We start from the raw sequence: 24374 nt of genomic DNA, 5'->3' as shown, positions 1-24374 counted from the left end.
ACTTCAACTTAATTTTAAAAATTGTCATTTTTGGAAATAATAATTATATATACAGGGTGACCCATTTTAACTTAGGCAGCCAAATAACTCGAAAAATAAGCAAGATAGAGAAAAATGTTTTAGACAAAAGTTGTATGGTTTCGAGGGGGCCATAAGATGGTATCATTGGTTTGACCTTGAAGAGTCATTTGAAGGTCACGTGAAGGTCACTTCAATTTTTTTAAATGGAATACCCTATATATTTTTGTACATTCTTGTAGCTTATTTCGAGAGCTTTCCAAAACACTATAATTAAGTACCTTTCCGTTAAGTACTTTTTGAGTTATGATGCTTGAAATAATTTCTTAATTTTACATAAACCGTAAAATATCTTGTAAAATATTCATTTTTCGATTATCTTACCTTAATACTTTTATGTACAAAATAATGAGAGTAATCAATTGGTGTAAAGAAAACATACAGTTGTTTTTAAGAAAAAATATGGAATTGTTAATTGCAAATTACATATTTTTTCTTCGAAACAACTATGTGTTTTCTTTACACCAATTGATTCCTCTCATTATTTTGTACATAAAACTATTAAGGTAAGGTAATCGAAAAATGAATATTTTACAAGATATTTTACGGTTTATGTAAAATTAAGAAATTATTTCAAGCCTCATAACTCAAAAAGTACTTAACGAAAATGTACTTAATTATAGTGTTTTGGAAAGCTCTCGAGATGAGCTACAAGAATGTACAAAAATATATAGGATGTTCCATTTAAAAAAATTGAAGTGACCTTCACGTGACCTTCAAATGACTCTTCAAGGTCAAACCAATGATACCATCTTATGGCCCCCTCGAAACCATACAACTTTTGTCTAAAACATTTTTCTCTATCTTGCTTATTTTTCGAGTTATTTGGCTGCCTAAGTTAAAATGGGTCACCCTGTATATATATATATATATATATATATATATATATATATATATAGAGAGAGAGAGAGAGAGAGAGAGAGAGAGAGAGAGGGAGAGAGAGAGAGAGAGACAAAATAATACAGTCAAATTTTAAAATATCGTTCTAATTAAATATAATATACTATATAACATCCATTTGTAAACAAAATTTCGAAACTTTATCCATCTTTTTTTTACAACATCTTACATACTTTTTTCTTTTATATTGAATTGTTTTATTTTATCTTATCTTGTTATATAGATAGAATATATAATTTATTATCATTCATTTTTAGTTACACTACTAGCTGCAATAACACTCAATTGTTTCTTAATCAAGTGAAAAATATCTCTTACCTGCGTGAAATTTAAATTCGGACACATGGAAACATTTTCTTTCTGGAGGCTGTTTGATGTGGTATAATCCTTCGGCGTGATAGTTGCCTTTGTCAGTAGTAAACTTTTCAATAAAACACATAAAATTGTTCCAAATATAATTTGCAATTGTCATAAATGTGTACATTCAATCAGTTCCCGTTAAATTCTCAGTTAATTGTTTTTCTCACTCTACTAATATTCTGTGCTAACCGCGAACTGATATTAATTCATATATGTATATATATATATATATATATATATATATATATATATATATATATATGTATATACATATTTTCGATAAATTCTTTTAAACTCAATTTTAACGTATCACAAGTTATTATTTTCTAATATTATTTTAGATTTTAGATTTCTGTTTATGGTCGATTACAATATATATCTCAAGATTAAATTAGGGAACTCTTAGTAAGCAAATAATTTCTATTTTTTTAGAAGAACAAATGACAATGCGAAATAATACATATTTATTTCCTTATATTGCGCGAACACTGAAATATAATTATTATCAGCTTTCCTTTTTAATTTATTATAATAGAAAAGCAGTCGAGATAAAAAGATAATAATCGCAATCAAACAACTATCAAAGAAGTTATAGAATTACAGATCTTGTAACATTTTCATCCATATTCAAGCACACGCTGCATGTAATCGAATTCACTTAAATATTTGCTATCTTTGATTTTATTAAAAATGTAATTATGACAATCTGTTTGTACGATTGTATTACTACGTACAATTGTGTTACTACGTATGCTTTTCAAAATCTACTATTCGTACACAATTTTCTGTGATATTCATATGATGCAGTTTGCATCAAGCGATAAATAACGGTAGTGTGTTTCGGCTAGCGATCACAATAGTAACTGACTTTAAATGATCGATCTGATCATGTATTGCTATGACGTCTTATTAGCTGCATTCCGTTGTAATTTATTTTTCTCCGCGGAGATATTCGGCGTTATTCCAGAAAGAATTAAAATCTTTAAAAATTGTTTGATAAAAAGTTATATATGTATAAAACAAAAATAGTTCTATATATAAATAAAAATAATTATATGTATATATAACTGTTTAATCGATTTTATTAAACTTCTTATATTAATTTATTTCTGAGTATCTTCTCTTTGGTATAAGACACGTTTATTATATAAAAAGATATTCTGATTATAAGAAAAGTAATACTCGATTTAAAAAAAGGGATTGATACGTTTTCTATATAACATTCATATAATGTAGTTTGAATCAATACATAACGCGGTAGCGTTTTTACTTTGTCTTCCAATTCGATTATTTTACTGCATATTTTCAAACCGAATTATATTTAAATAGTCGAAAAATAAAATGATACAGCATTTCGGATGAATTATATTTGACTCTAACAATAAATATCACTAAAGAAATAATTTCCGCTCGTAAAGATGGATTTTGCATTGAAACGACAAATTTATTAATTTAAATTTCTGTTACTACGATTTTTACTTGAGATTAAATAAATAAATTATGCGAAATATTCACTTCGAGAACTTTCGTCGCGATATATAGATGTAGTTATATATTATTTGTAAAAATTAATTATTTATTGATTATATTATTATAGGAGGCAATTTTCCGACCGCATTTAGAAAAAGAATTTAACGATCATTACATTTAATTACATTCAATTTCCAATTAAAAAAATTAAAATATTTTTAATATAAATAATTTTATTTATCTTATTATTAATATTAATTTTTTCTACTCTCAATTTCAATCTTAATGTTAAATTTTTTTATTTCCTTTAAATTATTAAAAAATCGAGAAAAAATTTCTCCATTTGAATATAAATTTGAAACATGAATAGACCTGTATGTTTTATTAATTTCTAAGGCCTATATTAATAAATATATATGTTTTATTAATTTCTAAGGTTCTACATTAATAAACCTATGGTCTATAGAATTTTTTTATGCTTCGATTACCATGCATTATTGGCTCTTACTTGGTAATTTTTTAATTAATTGTTAATTATTATTATTTGAGTCAATTTTTATTTTAATTTTTATTTAATTTTTATTTTAATATTTATAGTATTTAATATTTAGAAATAAATTAGAATATTTTTGTGTTATACTTTATGTTCATGCTTGGAGAAATGGCTGAGTGTAAACTAAAACACGAGCCCACTTTTTTGTTGATTTGATATGCACGTTTATTAATTTGTAATTGACACAGACAATCTTGCTTGCTCAGCACAAAGCGACTGACTGAGATGCTGCGATACAGACACCACCACGCGAGAGCGCTCAAAACCAAAGATAATAAGCGCGGTCAGTGTCTCTTGCCCCATTTGGTTGATTTTCTGATCAGCAATTAAGCATAGAATAATGCATGAAGAAGAAATCGAACATGCCGGCCGCCTTGAAAAGAGTGTCTTTTCAACAAGAAGCAAGTGATAAAAAAAATATAAACTAAAAGATTCAGGCAATTTACACACAATATACACTGAAATAAAAGTGACATTAGTTGCAAAAAAATAAAATGAATTAATTAAAATACATTGAATGTAGATTAGTCATGAACCAACAGGCCTTTCAACGTTCATCGGAAGGGGGCATAGCCGTCTCCCTTTGCAGTTCTAATCGTGGCTGTGCGTACCACGCCATCCAGCCCAGGATGCACGGTCTCAATCCGTGTTAGTAACCAGCACAATGGTGGAATATTGTCCTCCCGAACGACTATCAAGTCGCCCACTTGGTACGTTGCTGCAATTCATTGAGATAGTCAATCGACCATCTCTTTCAAAAATGTTGCTTGATCTGCTCAATGCGTTGCCACCTGGACAGACGGCTCTCTTTGACGTCTAGCAATGTAGGCTCAGGAATGGCAGTCAAATGGTTTCCAATCAGGAAATGTGCAGGACTCAAATATGTATGGTCATTAGGATTGTTTGATAAGGGGATAAGAGGTCTGGAATTAAGTATAGCCTCGATTTGAATTAAAATGGTTTGCAATTCATCAGTCATAAGAGATGCGGTTCTAGCAACCCACTTAAGATGGAATTTCATCGCCTTGACAGCAGCCTCCCATAAACCACCGAAGTGTGGGGATTGCGGAGGAATAAAATGCCACGTTATTCCATTTTGTGCTGAAAAATCTGCATCAATCCAAGGAATAAGTCAAATGTCGCGTCTAGATCACGTGATCAATAACAGCAAGACTAGCGCCAATAAAATGATGGTCTTAAGAAACGATTTGCAAATGCAAAATCTATCCCCAAAATTTCAAGTAGGCATGCTTTTATAGTCCTGCCGGACGGGGATTTGCTAACGAAAATATACTCATATGCCGAAGAAGGAAAAATTATTAAAATTGCATAGAATTCTTAACTTAGTATAATCGTTTAAAAATAAGAAAAGCAATTAAAACATTAAAAAGATAAAAATTAAAAACGAAAAAAAAAGAAATTAAAAAATATAAAAAATTGAAAAATAAAAAATATGTTTAAATGAAAAAAATTAAAAACAAAGAAAAGAAAAGTAATGCAGACTTTATAAGTGTTATATAGACAGTTTCAACCCTGTAAAATGCAGAGATCTTTTCGATTTCTCTACTTTATACTTTTATGTCCGCCATATTGGACCCGCCATCTTGAATTTTTCAAACATACACATGGCTTTCGATAACTTATACCTGCAAGTATATTTGTGTGCAAGATGGTTTTTCTACGTTGAATACAATTTTGGAACGATGGGTGGCCGACTTGGCAAAGAATGCCCCATATACAGGGTGATTCTGAACAGACGTTTGTCTTTAAAAAGATAAATTGTCGAGTCTATTCTAAGACGATTTTCCCTTTACCAAAATTGTCTACGAGGCTTAGTTTTTAAATTATTAAATAAAATAGTTCGCGAATTACGGAACGAGTACAAGAGGTAGACAGGGACGGCGCAACTCACCGTCCGATACAGGCGATCATGTGGGGCGCGCGACGCGATCAGCTGATTGCTGCACACGATGAGTGTAACAATCAGTGTGTGTGTGTGTGTGGGGGGGTGTATTTATGCACGCGTATCCACACATGCACCGTACTCTCTCTCTTTCTCTCTCTTTCTCTTTCTCCCTCTTTCTCTCACTCTCTCACTCACTCACTCACTCACTTATTCTTACCTTAATAATGAGATTCTTCATACTGCTGATAAATAGCAGTGCCCAGTGTGTTGCACGATAATAATCGTCGTCGACGAGACGTCGTTTCTTCAACACGCAGTCTGACACAAATAAGCGAAGTTTTTTCTTTCATCACTTTCGACACTTTTACAAATTTACTCGCGCACTTAATCACTCACGATTGATAAAAGGAGGAATTTACCAACGGTTACGGTACGAATTTAATAAACGGTTAACGCATTTAATTATTAATTACACACTCGATTAAAGAAACGCGTTAACAGAACGCGATACTCGATGCAAAGCGCGCGACGCGACGACCGACGACAAGCAGGTCAGGTTAGTACTAGCGCGTAATGCTACACGTTTATGTTTGGCAGCGCTAGAGGCGCTAGTATTAACCTGACCTGCTTGTCGTCGGTCGTCGCGTCGCGCGCTTTGCATCGAGTATCGCGTTCTGTTAACGCGTTTCTTTAATCGAGTGTGTAATTAATAATTAAATGCGTTAACCGTTTATTAAATTCGTACCGTAACCGTTGGTAAATTCCTCCTTTTATCAATCGTGAGTGATTAAGTGCGCGAGTAAATTTGTAAAAGTGTCGAAAGTGATGAAAGAAAAAACTTCGCTTATTTGTGTCAGACTGCGTGTTGAAGAAACGACGTCTCGTCGACGACGATTATTATCGTGCAACACACTGGGCACTACTATTTATCAGCAGTATGAAGAATCTCATTATTAAGGTAAGAATAAGTGAGTGAGTGAGAGAGAAAGAGGGAGAAAGAGAGAGAGAGAGAGAGAGAGAGAGAAAGAGAGAGAGTACGGTGCATGTGTGGATACGCGTGCATAAATACACCCCACACACACACACACACACACACACACACACACACTGATTGTTACACTCATCGTGTGCAGCAATCAGCTGATCGCGTCGCGCGCCCCACATGATCGCCTGTATCGGACGGTGAGTTGCGCCGTCCCTGTCTACCTCTTGTACTCGTTCCGTAATTCGCGAACTATTTTATTTAATAATTTAAAAACTAAGTCTCGTAGACAATTTTGGTAAAGGGAAAATCGTCTTAGAATAGACTCGACAATTTATCTTTTTAAAGACAAACGTCTGTTCAGAATCACCCTGTATATATATATATATATATATATATATATATATATATATATATATATATATGGTATTTCTACCTTTTACCCCGACGCGAAAACAATGGATGTAACGGGACGTGTCACATCAAAGCACGTTATGGATTTGTATAATGAATAGAACTGTTCGAGGCAATTTGTCCTCAGATTATTGTAGAATGCAGTATTGTAGTCTTTCTTGGCTTTGTGCCTATTGCGAAATGATATATTATTGTCCGATATTCTTTAACAATAATTTAAAGTCACATTGAAGATGAATCATTTTTCCATCCGCTTATATATTAAATAAATTTTTAATATAAATAAATTTTTTGATCTCTCCCTCTCTCTCTCTTTCTTTTATTAATATTACCTGATATTATATATTAATTACTCATAGTTCACCATCACCACCGCCCCATTGTCGCGCGCGCGCGTCGCCACTTATTGCAATATAATAACAAATACTTTTTAATAAATTTGTCAAATTAATCCCCGCTGTCACTACCACATTATGGTCTTATCACAATCTATTATTGAAAATAAAGTATAGTATAAAATATTCTGGTTTGTGTGTTTCTAAATATTAAATATCCCCCTAAAAAAACCTTATAAAGGTAAAAAAATACGCCAAGTACATGAAAAAAATCTTTAATAAAATAAAAAAATCTCTAAAAGAATAATAAAAATCAAATATTTAAAAACCGATATGAGATCAATACTATTATACAAGTACAATAAATTATGTGATATTAATTCGTAATCGATACTAAATAAGTTAAGATTACTTTAATTCCTAAAGCATTTTTTATATGATGTATATAATTTAAAAAAGTTAAAAAAAGTTTTACACAAATTCTAAATCGCATAAACGACCTTCAGGTCGAAGTAAGATATGAAAACTTGGCGTGCCTGCCACCCCCCTCCTCCCGTCGTTTATATATATATATATATATATATATATATATATATATATACATATCTTGAATAAAATAAAAAATTTTAAATATACAATATACATATATACAATATATATTTGTTAATCCTTTCATTTAGTAAATACAATTTACATTTTTATAAAATAAGCTTTAGACTACGAATATGCAACTGGCAGCCTGTGGGCCAGAAACGACCGCGAGGCTTTTCAATCCGGCTTGCAACAATCAAACTTTACTTGCAGAGAAAATAAAAAATCTCACAAAAAAAGAGATTTCACTTTGCCTAATCTCTATGTAGTGATTTCCAGGTAATATAGAGGAGACAAGACATATAAGTTCGAAATTTAGCTACGCGCGTGCGCGGTCCGTATTGTACTTGGCTAATAGTATTGATCTCATATCGGTTTTTAAATATTTTATTTTTATTACTCTTTTAGATTTTTTGATTTTATTAAAGATTTTTTTCATGTACTTGGCGTATTTTTTTTACTTTTATAAGGTTTTTTAGGGGGATTTCACCGCTTTTTGTAAAAATTTATATAATTTCTGCAGAAAATATATGTTAGATTTTTTAAAGATATTTTTTTATGTATTAGGTGTATAACTAAGTTCCCGCCGTTTTTTTACTTGAAAAATGCATTTATTTGAATAAGAAAATGAATTAATATATTAATCAAAATATAATCCATTGTTTTTTATGACTTTTTCCCATCTCTTTGCAAAAGTTGGATTCCGCGACGATAGAACGACTTGTTTTTTGAAGCAATCATCATTGATCGACGCATTTTTGGACTTCTTCGTAATTGGAGAAGTGTGTATCGGCGAGCGCGTGTTGCGTTGTTCGGAAAAGGTAATAATCCGATGGGGCCAAGTCTGGAGAATAGGCTGGTGCGGGAGAACTTCGCATTCGAGCTCCAATAGTGTTTCTTTTACAATATTCCAGAAATATTCCAGACAATTCTTGCAACATGAGGTCGCGCGTTGTCATGCAAAGGAATCACTTTACATCGATCACTGGCTTTTTTTCGCATCAATTCGTCATTCAATCGGTATTATTGTTGTTGATAGTGGTCAGTCGTGACTGTTAGAAATCAATCGATGAGCTTCAGCTGCAGTTTTATTTAAATCAAAGTAGTGAAGAAGTACATGTCGAAAAAACAACTTATCACATTTCATTTTAAATCGATTCAAAAAATATCTCTTTCACAAAAAATGAATCTTTGCGCACTCAATTTTATTGACAAATGCCTAATTTTACTACATTTGCAGCTGGAGCCATCTAATTATAAGCGGCGGGAACTTAGTTATACTCCTAATACTTGACGTATTTTTTTTACCTTTGTAAAGTTGTTTCTAGAGAGATATCACCACTTTTTGTAAAACTTTATATTATTTCTGCAAAAAATATATATGCATTTTTAAAAATCTTAACTAAGGGCGTAAGTCGCGTATTTTTACGAGGCTTCATTTTCTAGATATTAGAATTCACTCCCAAGGGGTAATTTTTGAATATATTGGTATAATAATAAATATAGTATAAATTAGTCTCCTTAGAAGTCTTATCTAACGGCACAGTTTTTATATTTTTGTGATACCCCATTTTCGAGATATTAGATTTTACCCCCAAGAGGTTTTTGAAAATTGTTATGCGATAAATTAATCTCTTACACGAATATACACACGTATATATATATCACACGTATGCACACACATGTACATAAATGGTTTTGTCTCTTAAAGCATTTTCGCACACTAAAGCGAATAATCATATATGCGCGGTGTGAATGCAGCTTGAGGGACAAAATCGCTTTGAATGTGTGCGTGCGAAGATACGTTCATGAATCTGAACCTTATTATGAAGAAAAATGAAAAATGTCACAATTCTGACATGCGATTATCATTTCTCGGGATTGACTGCACCGATTTTATTCAAATTGGTCGCAATCGAAAGCTTGTATTGACATTATATAATAAAAATGCCGTTAGACTTTTGATTACGGCTTTAGTTTCTGAAATATTTTAATTGAAAATTTATTTGACGTAAAATTCCGGATAAGCTACTTGGTAGCGCCGCGTCGAGGACAGTGACTTTCAATGCTCGGATCCAGTTTTTTATCAGTTTTTTATGTACTTGGCGTCGCGACGCTACCGCTTGATTATTAATATTAATAGTTACATATTTTGTAAAATTTAATTATAAAGGAATCTTTAATATACTCCAAAAGAGTAAACCTTCATCAATGTAGCACAAAAAAAAGTTAATTATAAACAAATATATTTAATTTTTTTACTATTAAATTGTCAAACTGTACGCAATCTCCGCGTTAACTATTCACAAAGTAGGCATAAAGGATGAATTATTATCACGAAAAAGATAATATATTTTGAGACTTTCGAATATCGACATAATATTTTTAAAAGTCAATAATTAATTTATAAGTTAAAATAATTTTATAATTTAATATACTGCGTACATATACATAAAATATTTCGTCAACAAATTTTCAATAACAATGGTGTGCTCGATTTTGACATCGCTAATACGCTATTATTTATGTATCACGACTTTATTATCATTCGTACGGTGATAATCGAATAAATAGTGTAAAACGCTTCGCATACCATCGAATTCTTTTTATAAACGCGACTAATATCGAAGTAATTCACTATTAAGTAATTCACTTAATTACAATTAACTTAATTATTAAAGATATAAGCGACATAAAATTGTATTATGTATTTGATAAGTTTTTATCAAAACGCGACCAGTATTACAAATAAAAATCAAGGTAACAGGGAGAAATTATAAATTATAAATAGAAAATAGAAATTATAAATTTTATTAGAATCCTTTGATTATCGATTTTTATAAAAAATACACTTTATTCGGTGTTTCAAATTTTTCTAAGATGTGAGCGTGAATTAATTATTAATTAAATAATTGCTATATTATAACGTTACTTTTTCTTCTTTCGATCTTATGATTCATGTTATTGTACATATATGTACCATACATATGTATATTTGCAATAAAAGTGCTATTACAGTAGCGAGGATGATTTTGATTTCGTGTATATGTCAAACGAATCGTAATATTTGTACTTCTTTTATGATATAATAAAATGTGTATTTGATACAATTATTCCGCGATCGGGAGTGTCGTGCAAGTTTCTCGTGAACATTGTGTTATACGATTAATCATAATTAATCGTGTTTTTGTAAGTGCGAGTGCCACAAAATAATATAATTTATACATTATTATTTATATTATTTTTAAAATAGATATTATTTATTCATTTTCATTTTCTCGATAGGGGATAATTTATTCTAAATTATCATATAATAAACAACGCACATATATAAATATTTTAGGTTCTCTTTTAAAATATCTATAATAAAATATTTTTATATTAATTAATATTTTTATGTACGAATCTTAATATTTTATGAAATATTTTACAATAATATAATTATTTAGATAGTTTATTGATTTTCGAACATTTTGTATATTTTATTGCAGTTTTTGTACATTAATTTTTTCATAATTTAATAATCACTTGATTGAAAACATATTGAAGGCATCGTCACATTTTTAACGCATCTTTTCGTAACGTTGCACGATTTTCGAAAGCGAAATCTATTATATTACAGTTTTTTTATTAATTAACATTGCTAATAATTAAAACTCTGTTAATGATTGAAATTTATAAAATGAAAGAATGCGGCTCGGGCTATATGAAAACTGTAATAGAATATACAAAACGGTCAAAAATCAATAATTAAGTATCTAAATAATTATATCATTGTGAAACATTTTGTAAAATATTAAGATATCTACATAAAAATATGAATTAATAGTCTGAACAATATTCTTTTATTTTATAGAGTTTCAATCATTAGCAACGCACATTAAATAATTTTCTTATGATTTTATTATTAATCGCCTCGGAGGCGGAAAGGCTGAAAACGCGCAGTAAAACGAATTGAATGACAAAATCGAATAATTAACATAATGGAAAGCCTTCCCATACAGCACATTATACTAAAAGATAACGAAAAGATTTTTTTTTTAAGTTGTCTTTTCGACAAAACGAAAAGCTGTCTATAAAGACATCTTTTCTCTTTGTCGAAAAAGATAATATAAAAAAGACATAATAGTATATGGCACGTGTTTCTTCGCTACGCGGCGAGCCACTCTTAACTTCATTCGTATTTAATATTTATCATGAAAATGAATATAAAGAACTAGTAATTAACATAAGATCTGAAGCATATACTGTTTTCTTTACGAGCAATAATGCCAGAAAGAGGATGCTCACATGCATTAATCAGAGAGAGCCACATACATGTGCTACGTAGAATGATTGCCCAAGGAACACACTAAAGTCAAGAAAAAGTCAAAATGACTTTATTTTGACTCAAAATAGTCATGTGACGAAAATTTGACCTCAGTCACATATACTGCTTATGACGTAAGGAACACATTAAAGTAAAGAAAAAGTCAAAATGACTTTATTTTGACTTGAAACAAACATGTGACGAAAATTTGAGTAATAATTTAGAATATATGATTGGCCACCGCGTCGCTTCTTGACGCGATGCAATGACTTGTGGACAACAGCACATTTTCCACATTCAACGTATGTTTGTGAAATTGTATTATAAATTTTGTGAGATTATATTAATTGCAGTAATAATAAGAGTAAGAGAATTATTCATTTTTTTTGCATTCGAAATATCTTCCGTCAAGATGGAGAATATCGCAAAACCAGTAAGTATATGTAACGTATGTATGAGTTCTGCTGTAATTAACTTTTATTCATACTCTATATTTAATTTTGGGGAAAGCCTAAGTTTAATGTTAAGCTTTTTTTAAAGAAAGAAATGATTCATGCATGTATTTAATATCTCGATTCTGCAATATTTCTTGGATTATTTTTTATGCTGAGCAACCATTTCCTTTTTTCGTCGCCACCTGTATTCGCAGAGCTAGTCATTTATACAATTCAAAACAATTTGTTTATTTCTTCCTTCATCCATAATATATCATAAATTTCAAAAGAAAATATGATAACAGTTTAGCTGATTTTGTAATTCGTGCGAGTTAGGCAGTACAAGCTTGAAATACTTTTTCTCATTTTTTCAGATATGACTTCTGATTCAAAGAGGTTGTCCGCTACGCAAATATCATGAGAGTTTCTTTTCCCCCTGCATTAATTGGAAAATGGGAAAGGTCAAGAAGAACAGGAAAAACTTTGCCAAAGCAGTGACGAGGGTAGTGATAATGATATTATGCGAAACTTTGAAGAACACAGATTTGCACAAGGTTTTGATTATAGTGAGAGTTCAGTGAAAAATACCATGAAATCATCTCTAGAAAGTGGGAATGATATTTTATTTTATTTCTCAATTTAATTCATTATTCAGTTTTAATTACATACGATGTATTTTTGATCAGATTCTGACGACTTCTCCCGCAAAAAAGGTAGAAATATTGGTAAATATTTGTAATATTTCATTTCCAAGGGTAAATTACAAAATGAGAGTAAGATCAATAAAGTAATTATAAATAGCATTTTCAGAGAGCACAGATATTACAGTGGAAATTATTGACAATATTGGCAAAGTTCAAGGAGAATACGAATTTCATATAATATAATTATAGTCATAATTGTATTGTATTTTACAATTAAAATATCAATATTAGGTTATAATTAAAATACAATTATAACTATTTACAATTTACAATTTACAAATTTATAATGCTATCAATATCAAATTATAATATTCGACTTATTCAAATGTTTAATAACATCAATATTTTGATAGCATTAACATTTGGATTTAATATTTGACTTGATACACAGATATTTTTAAGTTCTAAAATAAAATATAACATGTTAAGATATTTCTTAAACGTTAATAATTATGCAATTTCTTTAATATTTCTGAAGATAATTTTGATAATTTAAATTTTATTTTTAAAACATTTTAATTTTTTTACCATGTTATATTTATTTTTACATTTTTAAAAATAAATTCAACTTAATTAAAATAATTTTAATTTACCCCTAGGATTATTGGAATATTAAAAGAAAGAATGAATCTTACCTAATAGCCCTAACAAATCTACTATTAAAGAATTCTAATGATCTTAATAGCCCTAACAACCCTAATATTAAAAGAATTATAATGATCTTACTTAATATAGCCCTAACAACCCTACTTCTTGATTAACTAAAATTATTCGAGATTTATGGAACCTATTTCTAATCATCACCTAACCTAATCATGTATATATTTTAATCACAAGCCCTAATTACATGCCCTAATTACATGCCCTAATTGCGTGTCCTGACCGCATATCCTAACTGCGTACCCTAACTGCGTGCTCTTCAGGCCAGTTGAACCTACCTTTCGCTGATCCTGCCACTTTCTTTCTCGATCTCTAATCAGAGATCGAAGAAGGAAATAAATACTCCTTCTTTTGGCGGATAATTACCGGCAAAAGAGCGTGCAATATTTACGCTCATTTAGTAACGATCATTCGATTTCACGATTCGTTAAATATTGAATATAACTTTATTTTAACTGAAATAAAGCCAAATTACTACAAATTTCTATATATTATATTTTGTAATAAAATATAAAATTAATTTGTGCATAATTTTTATCATATTAACAATTATTTAATTAATTAATCATTTGGCTTTATATTAAGTTAAAGTAAAGTTTAAAAACAATATCTACAAACAAATTCTACGATGGATGAGCTATGAGGAATTAGAAGATAAGTGCGTATTATAAGAATAAATTAGCATCAAAAATTGATAAAATTGTTAATGCGTGTTTTTTATTTAATTTAGACAAAATCTTTACAAAAAAATCTTTTCTTGATCTCTTCTTTTTTTAATTAATATTTCAATATATTTTCGTAATAGATGCAAAGCATTTCGAAAGAACTTATTAAAATTTATTTAATTTAATCCATCCTAGCTCATTCATTTTAAGGCAACGGATTTATCTATAATCTATAATCTACAATCTGCATCTACATCTACATCTGCAATCTCTACGAATCCGTTACCTTAAAGTTAAATAAAAGTTTTTCTCACTTACCAGCACTGATGCGCAATAGCGGAGTTGTTGTTATCGAAGCTAGTTGTCTATAACATACAAATATAAAATTCATTTATAATAATGTTCACAAAATGCAATCAATATTTTAAAAAATTTTTATCGCGCAAAATTTTATATCCGATGTGTAAAATAATAAGCAGATAAACACGTATGGAAAAATTTTATAAATTTTTGAAACTGTTTTTTAAATAGAAAGTTTTATCTGACTTTTATAAAAACTTTCTCTTTAATTCATTTAAATAATAAGATCAAATTATTATTCGTTTATAACAGTTAATGATTTATAACAATTAATATATAAATAATAGAAGATATTCATCATCTTGTTGCTCCACTAATGCAAGATGCCTCTCCCAGGCCTCCTCCTCCTCTCATGTTGTTGGAGCGCGATACTTTTAACGGCACTCCCGCACTCGCGAGCGATATTATTATATCCCTATTTCCGCTATTTTACGCGCGATACTTAACGATTTCCGCACTATTTCGATGCGATTAAAAATTTTATATTTGATCGCGCGATGTATATACTTAATATGTATATACTTTGGACCGGCACTCCCGGTTTCGATACGAGCGAAAATCCCATTTCGCTTACGAGAATCAGCTTCGAGCCAACAGGGAATGCAACGATACAACCAGCAAAGATTAAGCTCAAACCGGAAAAAAGACGAAACGATTGACGGAGATAGAGGAAAATGAAGTTCACCAACTCTTTTTCGCGCATAATTATCCTATCTCGTATCGAACCTGGACCCGCTAAGCTCGATTTCAGGTGCTCCGCCCGGACATATTATGCCTCTCGCGGTTGTTATATGCTACACGAGGCTGGTAGAAGGCAAAAGAAGAGGATATCCACACTTTTTAAATGCTAACAATCAACAATTTAGAAAAAGGGGAAGCAACCTCTTTTACCGAGAGAAAATCGTGCCTAAAGGAATCCACTCGACGGAGTCTCGACAGGGTTAACACACGCTGTACGTATGGCTGTAGACGAGCAAAAAGAAGGGACCCATTGACGACCATTCCGAGCAATCGCTCGAGTTCTAACCAATTCGGGCCGAATCACTTGACGAAGCATGAAGCGCGAGTGTACGTTGCATAGCAACGTGTGCAAACTCGAAACATTCCAGTTAATTGGCATCGGAAGTAGAGACTAGTGACAATAATGAAATTGGGATTTTTATACAAAAAGTCTAATGCGAAAGCGTGAAAACGCGACGACGCGAGAATACTACAACGCGAAAACACGGTAACGAAACGCCGCCGTTTGCGACACGTTGACGGCACCGACGACGGAAAGTCGATGCAATGTGCGTCCAACGCATCAAATGCGCGTACCACATATGAGCCATTGTGCGACTCGTGGCAATGTTGCACTGGGTACTTAGCTTCAGGCGCCTTAAGAGGATGCCGCAGTCGCGGCCGAACTCCGACAGGTAGGCGCCCTCATTTTAACATAACTAAAAGCGTCGGTACATTACCAGCCAATAACACTTATAGTTATGTTACCGACAGTATTATCTAGAGTAGAAAGACATACATATTTTAAAAAGAGCAATGTGAAATACAAGCTTTTTTTGTATTGTGTTTAATTGTATTTATATTGAAACAAAAAATATGTTGCATTTTTACTGCTCTATCGTCTCGCACAAGCAACGATTTTAGAGTATAGATCTGTCTTTATTGCATACATATTTAAATACAATTCTATCATTGCTCTCATTAGCTATGTCTCTTTATATATATAATAAAAATATATTGTGAAAATATTTATAAATATTACTTATAAATTTTATGAATATACGACATTACATTAAACAATTTGCATAATACATTTTATATTGTTAGTTTTTGATTATATCGATTTAACAAACGTCGTACATAAATTGTAATTTGTAGAAAGTTATATGCAAATATCCTTTTTATTGTATGTATACAGAATGTCGCAAAGTACTATATATAAGCGCTTGTGAGGAGCGCAGTAAATTGAACAAAAAAGTCTCGTAGCATTTACAGTTTTCGTAATAATAATAGAAATTTAAATAAAATCGGAAATATGTATCTGTGTATGTGAGAGAGAAAAAGAGAGAGAGAGAAGCATTCGGCCGTTCGAGTTATCGCATGATCCAGCGTGTCAGGCCTTTTTGTCGGCGCGCGGCAAGGGGAGGGACAGCGCGGCGCGGCGATGACGATGTAACGAGTGGCAACGGCGTGCCCCGCTGTCCCTTTGTCGCGCGCTCACAAAATGTCCAACACGCTGGACCGTGCGATAGCTCGAACGGCCGAATGCTTCTCTCTCTCTCTCTTTTTCTCTCACACACACACACGCAGATACATATTTCCGATTTTATTTAATATTTCTATTATTATTACGAAAATCGTAAAATGCTATGGGACTTTTTGTTCAATTTACTGCGCTCCTCACAAGCGCTTATATATAGTACTCTGCGACATTCTGTATACATACAATAAAAAGGATATTTGCATATAACTTTCTATAAGTTACAATTTATGTACGACGTTTGTTAAATCGATATAATCAAAAACTAACAATATAAAATGTATTATGCAAATTGTTTGATGTAATGTATATTCGTAAAATTTATAAATAATATTTATAAATATTTTCACACTACATTCTTTGCCTCAAAAGCATCGAAATAATAGATTTACATCGATAATATAATGGGCCCCTTCATCGCCCATTCCCGTGAGACGCAACCATAATATGTGTATTTTTTTCGTCTCTCCGATATATGCAAACGAGATTGAGGCGTCTTTTTCTAACGATATTCGTTAGAATATTGTGATCAGATATGATAAATGTAAAATATGATATATGAATAATTTACCATTTTGGAAAAGGTAATTAATTTTCTGCTATAATTTAAAAATAAAATGTTGCTTCATACATTTTACACATTATTGAAATATTTTTCCTTACAAGGATTTCCTTCTAAGGCTATAGTTTATAGTAGTGTAGCGAAAGCTGCAGCATAAATTTCACAGCATATGCTATCAGGTTGTTAAAGCTTTTTAAATATTATATTATTTGTAGGCAACGGCGATGAAAGTAATTTTTTTTTTAGGCACCAATTTATCATATGTACAGCCGGGTAGGCTATCGTACATTCGAAGCTTGGTGTCATCAAAAAAAATCGCCAGCCAATCACTATAATTTGCTCCAATAATTTGTTAGCTTTTGTCGCTATGTGACATGCTGCAATTATATAAGATATATTATATAAGATATATTATATAAGAATTATCGAAATATAGCACGCTTTCAAAATAAGAATCATCTCTTATGACGCGTAAAAATCGGTCCAATGATTCATCTCATCTGGATTTTTATTCTTATCAAATATGCCTTTTAGTTGAGGCAGTGTCTTTATGATCTCTGAATTAAATTTCGTTTAAATTTCGCTACCAGAATGTACATGCAAATCGTATCTGATGTAAAACATTTTTAGTAACCAGCACACAAATTAAGATCGCTTTTCGAATTTTTTTTTAAATAACCAGCATACAAATTAAATTAGATCGCCTCTGGATTTTTTTGAATAACCAGCACACGAATTAAATCGCCTCTAGGTTTTTTTACACCAGCACACGAATTAGATCGCCTCTGGATTTTTTAAAAAAATAATCAGCTCACGAATAGATCGCCTCTGAAATAAATATTTTAATAACCAGATCGCACATGCAAACCGCATCTGGTATGAAATATTTCTAAAAACAACCAGCCCACGAATAAATCGCCTCTGGGATAAATATTTTTTAATAAGTATTTTTTTAATTAATAACTAGAGCGCATATGCAAACTGCATCTAGTAAAATATATAATCTGTACGTGTGTATATATACATATATATATATATATATATATATATATATATTGTGTATAACTTACATAGAATATTTTCCACGTAACACGTTTTAACGCTGTTTTCACGCAGCTTGTTACGCGTACGATTGTTACGGCGCCGCGCGACAGCGAGTATCTATGACACGCAATACGAGAAAGAAAACGCAAGAGTATAATGCCTTAGTGTGCGCATACATGTATACTGACGTATACTATTACACGCGAAATGGAAGAGAAGGATGGTACGAGATTGTCTCTCCTTGTCACACAAACCGATTCTAGCACCGTCTGTCTCGATATCGAGCAACTAATCTACGGGTCTGTTTTACTCTTTTGCCTCGATCTCACACAAACACATATGCACAAAAATTTTCTGCACAGAAATTTTTTTTACTACGCTTCTAAACGCATTTCTGACTGTTCACTTATATTCCTTCAGGAAATTCCGAGCTGAGTGTGCTCTTATTTTGTACGTACAAACTACAAAACTTTTATATTCAGCTAATATTGTTACAAGTTGATGTCAGAAGCCGATAAGAAAACTGTAATTTTCTATTTTTTCTTTATTTTAAACATAAAATGGTTCACTCTCATATTTCTTGTTATGTGTAATTTAATTGTGGAGAAGTATTTATTATTCTGTGCAACTAATAAAAAGTTTTCTGTGCACAAAATTTAGCGGTAATACAGGAAGGTTCGGCATCCTCTTAAGATTTATCCTAAATAGAAAAATTTAAGATAAACTTCAAGGCACCATCCAAATACTAAGCCCTCCCACCTCGACAAGGTGTACCCAATGTGAGGTTTATATTATATATAATTTTATATATAATATAACTAATACTTCTCCACAATTAAATTACACATAACAAGAAATATGAGAGTGAACCATTTTATGTTTAAAATAAAGAAAAAATAGAATATAATTTGTGAAATTTATTTTGCAATATATTCTATAAATTTAAATTCGCAAATATAAACGATAAATAAAAATATAAGAGATAGAAAATCTATATAAAGCAATGTTCAAAATAATTGATTTTAAAACTAATTATTGCGCGCAATTAGTTTTTACTTTTAAATAGATACATTTTTTAATATTATAAATTGCGTAATTACAAAATAATTTATATTTTTTAGATATAAACTTTTAAAAATATGATAAATAAAAAAATTTCTATTTTTTTACATATGAAATATTTAAATAAATATATTAATATGAAAAATTTTGTAAAAAATATAAGAAATATTTGAAAACATTAATTAATAAAAAACTTTGGTAATTATGCATAAAAAGGGCCCACCTTCGCACAAATGTGTCTGACATATGTTGTCAAGGTCATGTCTCTAATTAATATTCTGAAGGTTTTAGTCGGCGGTCGTTGTTTATTAAAAAGTTATTAACAAAAGAATTTCACAATTTTAATGCTTTTTATCTCCGAAAATATTGATTTGAGAAAAAAATTTTAAGAAAAAAATAAAGCTGCTGAAAAACTACAAAAAAGGTTATATGCATTTTTTTCATAAACCTACTATTTTAGCTATTATATGAAAAAATAATAATTTTAAATACATTTAATATAATTTAAATTTATATAAAATTTGTTGGGTGTTATGCAAATAGAATCTCGATTAGTGGACTGTATAACTTTATTTTATTGACTCGAATCAAGGACTTGTTTAACGAGCTAGAGCAGCAGGTCCAAGACGAGAAAACGACGGCTTGTCTCGAGAGTCTGCTCTTTTCGAGAGACGTATCGCTCGCGCTTTTCGGATCCCCTCTTAAGCCGTCCCTTCAACCAATCACAGTTGATTTTAGAGAAGAATAATCGAATACGATTGGTCAACTCTTACAACACCCGACTTACGACAGCTATTGTATAACCGGCTTTAAGGATCTCCCCACTGAGTCGCACGCTTGCGCGAATGCTTAGGCGATCGCCCTACGCATCGATTATAGATCGCACACTCGATATACATTACCAATTCCATACATCCCGCCCACCAATGAATGACAATTAATTTTTACATCTTACTTCATTTACGAATCAGTCGTCGGCAACTTACATAATTTGTTGATCGCTCTCTTACAAATTCCAATTGCGGTTTTCAATGTGACTACGCGTACCTTGCCATCTGTACCCATGTGAGTTTAGATTACTCTACCTAATTTCCATTTTAGAGGCGGCATGTTATTATCTTGAATTAAAACGATATCATCTATTAATAGATTGATTTTATCGAATTTCCATTTAGTTTTGCCCTGCAATGACGTCAAATATTCTCTATTCCAACGTCGCCAAAAATCCTGAGTTAATTTTTGAACTAATTGCCAACGGTCAAGTCTATTAATCAGCACGTCGCTTAAGTCTAAATTCGGAAGAGTAGTTAATGCTTCACCGATAAGAAAATGACCAGGCGTTAACGGTAGCAAGTCTGTGGGAGTAGATGGAAGTTGACAAATCGGACGTGAATTTAAACACACTTCGATTTGTGTTAGAACCGTGGCTAATTCTTCAAAGGTCAAAAGACTCTGACCTACAATGCGTTTTAAATGAAATTTACACGACTTTATGCCTGCCTCCCACAAACCTCCCATATGAGGCGCTGATGGTGGAATGAATTTCCACTCAATCTTATTGGGAATACAAAATTCAGCTACATTTCTAGCTTCGTTTACAATAAATCGTCGCATTTCGTTGAGCTCGTTTCGTGCACCAACAAAATTGGTTGCGTTATCGCAAAAAATGCGCTGCGGACATCCTCTACGTCCGATAAATTGTCTAAGAGCCGTTATAAATGAACTCGAACTGAGATCGCTTACCGCTTCTAGATGTATCGCTCTTGTTGCAAAACAAATAAATAATGAGATATATGATTTGTTCGTTTTCCTACCTTGGCCTCGATTGAGTAGGCCTCGGCCTAGTGTTGTAATTGGTCCGGCAAAATCTACTCCTGTTACGAAAAATGGACGTTTTAGAATCACGCGGTCCATCGGCAATTGTCCCATTATCTGTGATAATGGCTTCGGATTATTGCGATAGCAAATCATACAATCTCGCACAATCCTTCTCGTTATATTTTTTCCCTTGATCGGCCAGTACTTCTGTCGAATACAATAACACCTGTGGACCCGCATGCAGTAATCTGCAATGTTCTCGTTCGAATAACAATTGCGTAAACCTGCCTTCTGAAGGTAACAAAAGGCGATTTTTGGCGTCTCTGTGGTATATCAACCAAAGTATACCAGATTCTACCATAACATTTTCGCGCGTTTGGTAGTTTGTGGTAGAGGCGTGGCTAGTCGTTTTGGTATCTATCTGGTTGATACCACGCTATACCAAAAATGAAGCAGGATATAAGATGTTATGTACCAGAATAAGCTCCGCCTCTACTAAAAACAACCTTGGTACATGTACCAAACTATCGCCAAAAATCGCCTAACATTGGGTGTTTTGTATCAAATGTTACGTTTGAATTTTGAATTCTGCCGCCCACCCTGAGGAGTCCGGTTTTATCTATAAATGGACTGAGCGACAACAATTTACTACATGATTTGTTTCTCTGCCTTGAGATCCGACACGTCATCCGTAAAATGAATTTTTTGAGTTTCTATAATTAATAATCGATTTACCTTATTGATTTCGTCAATTGAAATATTGTCCAATTTACGCTTTACTCGTTCTAATTTACAATTGGATATGAATCGAAAGATCATTGCTAGAATACGCTCGACCTTTGATAATGAAGAATACTTATTCAATGACTCTAAAATTATTTGTTTAGAATTGTCAATAGTTAAAAATACTCGTAATTCCGATTTTTGCTCGGATCTAATGGCATCTGTCTCTTCTTGAGATAAATTTGTTAATCGCGTTTCATATTGCAAACGATCGTCAAATTTTGATAACCGGTGAGGGCCCTCCCACCAGAGTTTGCATTGTTGCAAGTCCTTCAGACTTATACCTCGAGAAATCAAATCGGCAGGATTGTCCTCGCTCTTGACATGATACCAATGGACCGACGGAAGAATCGACTGAATTTCAGCGGTTCGATTTGATACGAAAGTCTTTTGGCGCGATGGGTCTCCTGCTATCCACGCTAATGTGATCGTAGAATCACTCCATGCATATATTCCGTCGAACTTGATTTTAAGAGCTTCTCGCACATTTTTTAACAATCTACTAAAATGACAGCACCGCAAAGCTCTAGTCTCGGCAATGTAATTGTCTTATTTTTTATTGGTGCAATTCGCGATTTCGAACAAAGCAACGTTGATTTAAAATGTTATCTTTATTTGTTATCTTTATCTACCGTTTGTAAATAAACACATGCTCCGTACGCTCTTAATGATGCGTCGCAAAATGCATGTAAATAGAATTGATTTACATCGCCCGATATAACTTTACGAGGAATTTGAATCGTATGTATCTCCTTTAAATCTTCTACGTATATGCTCCACGCTTGTTGGAGTTTAATTGATAACGGATCGTCCCAGCCTAAATTTGCTGCCCATGTTTCTTGCATGATGAGCTTTGCTCGAATTACAATATTTTTGTATTTATTATACCTTATTTTTATTTATTTATTATACCTTATTTTATTTATTATACCTTATTTTTATTTATTATACCTTATTTTTATTTATTATACCTTATTTATTATACCTTATTTTGTATTTATTATACCTTATTTTATATTTATTATACCTTATTTTTGTATTTATTATTTTTATCCTTTTTCAGCCTATATCTCCAAAACTATTTGAGTCTGACCCTTATATATATACAGGGTGTTTCATTTTAATACGACCAGTCGAATATCTCGAAAACCAAGCCCGGGAGAGAAAAATATTTCAGACAAAAGTTGTTTGGTTTCGAGGGGGCCATAAGATGGCGTCATTGGTTTGACCTTGAAAAGTCGTTTGAAGGTCACGTGAAGGACACCTTCAATTTCTTAAATGGAATCCCCTATTTTTTGTTACTTATTCTTGTAGCTTATATCGAGAGCTTTCCAAAACACTATAATAAAGTATTTCTTCATTGAGTACTTTTTGAGTTATGAGGCTTGAAATAATTTCTTAATTCTACATAAACCGTAAAATATCTAGTAAAATATTCATTTTTCGATTATCTTACCTTAATACTTTTACGTACAAAATAATGAGAGGAATCAATTGGTGTAAAAAAAACACATAGTTGTTTTGAAGAAAAAATATGTAATTTGCAATTAACAATTCCATATTTTTTCTTAAAAACAACTATGTGTTTTTTTTACACCAATTGATTCCTCTCATTATTTTGTACATAAAAGTATTAAGGTAAGATAATCGAAAAGTGAATATTTTACAAGATATTTTACGGTTTATGTAAAATTAAGAAATTATTTCAACCCTCATAACTGAAAAAGTACTTAACGAAAAGATACTTAATGATAGTGTTTTGGAAAGCTCTCGAGATAAGCTATAAGAGTGTGCAAAAATATATAGGGTGTTCCATTTAAAAAAATTGAAGTGACCTTCATGTGACCTTCAAATGACTCTTCAAGGTCAAACCAATGATACCATCTTATGGCCCCCTCGAAACCAAACAACTTTTGTCTGAAATATTTTTCTCTCCCGGGCTTGGTTTTCGAGATATTCGACTGGTCGGATTAAAATGAAACACCCTGTATATACGAAATTACTCGGGAAAATCTCCCCTATAACATATTTAAAAATAAAGCAAATCGGTGAACATATAAAGTAGAATTTTTATGTCAATATTTCTCACATTTATTTGTTAATAACTTTTTAATAAGGAACGAC

The 24374-nt window shown here is 31.6% G+C and overlaps 1 protein-coding gene across 1 annotated transcript; it reads right to left on the bottom strand.

Annotated features, from left to right (window-relative positions):
* Positions 1 to 4115: 4115 nt before the first annotated feature.
* On the bottom strand, positions 4116 to 23095 carry LOC145960155 (uncharacterized). Its single transcript, XM_083079412.1, has 7 exons — positions 22958 to 23095; positions 22377 to 22604; positions 22203 to 22304; positions 21623 to 21903; positions 21161 to 21411; positions 20735 to 21106; positions 4116 to 4471 (listed from the first exon to the last, which is right to left on the bottom strand). Exons 1-7 carry the CDS (start codon positions 23093 to 23095, stop codon positions 4116 to 4118), a joined length of 1728 nt encoding a protein of 575 aa, XP_082935538.1.
* Between the last annotated feature and the right edge of the window lie 1279 nt (positions 23096 to 24374).

This window comes from Camponotus vicinus, unplaced genomic scaffold (assembly GCF_025532165.1).
Source record: "Camponotus vicinus isolate PSW18456_S1 unplaced genomic scaffold, iyCamVici1.0 SCAF_10, whole genome shotgun sequence".
NCBI lineage: Eukaryota > Metazoa > Arthropoda > Insecta > Hymenoptera > Formicidae > Camponotus > Camponotus vicinus.
This window is presented reverse-complemented; position numbering and strand designations above follow the sequence as displayed.

Coding starts and splice junctions, on each gene's coding strand:
- LOC145960155 (XM_083079412.1), bottom strand. CDS start 23,095: ATGCAAGAAACATGGGCAGCAAATTTAGGCTGGGACGATCCGTTATCA. Junction 21,904..22,202: donor CAATTGACGAAATCAATAAG/GTAAATCGATTA, acceptor TTTTTGGTATAG/CGTGGTATCAACCAGATAGA. Junction 21,107..21,160: donor ATCAGCGCCTCATATGGGAG/GTTTGTGGGAGG, acceptor AACGCATTGTAG/GTCAGAGTCTTTTGACCTTT.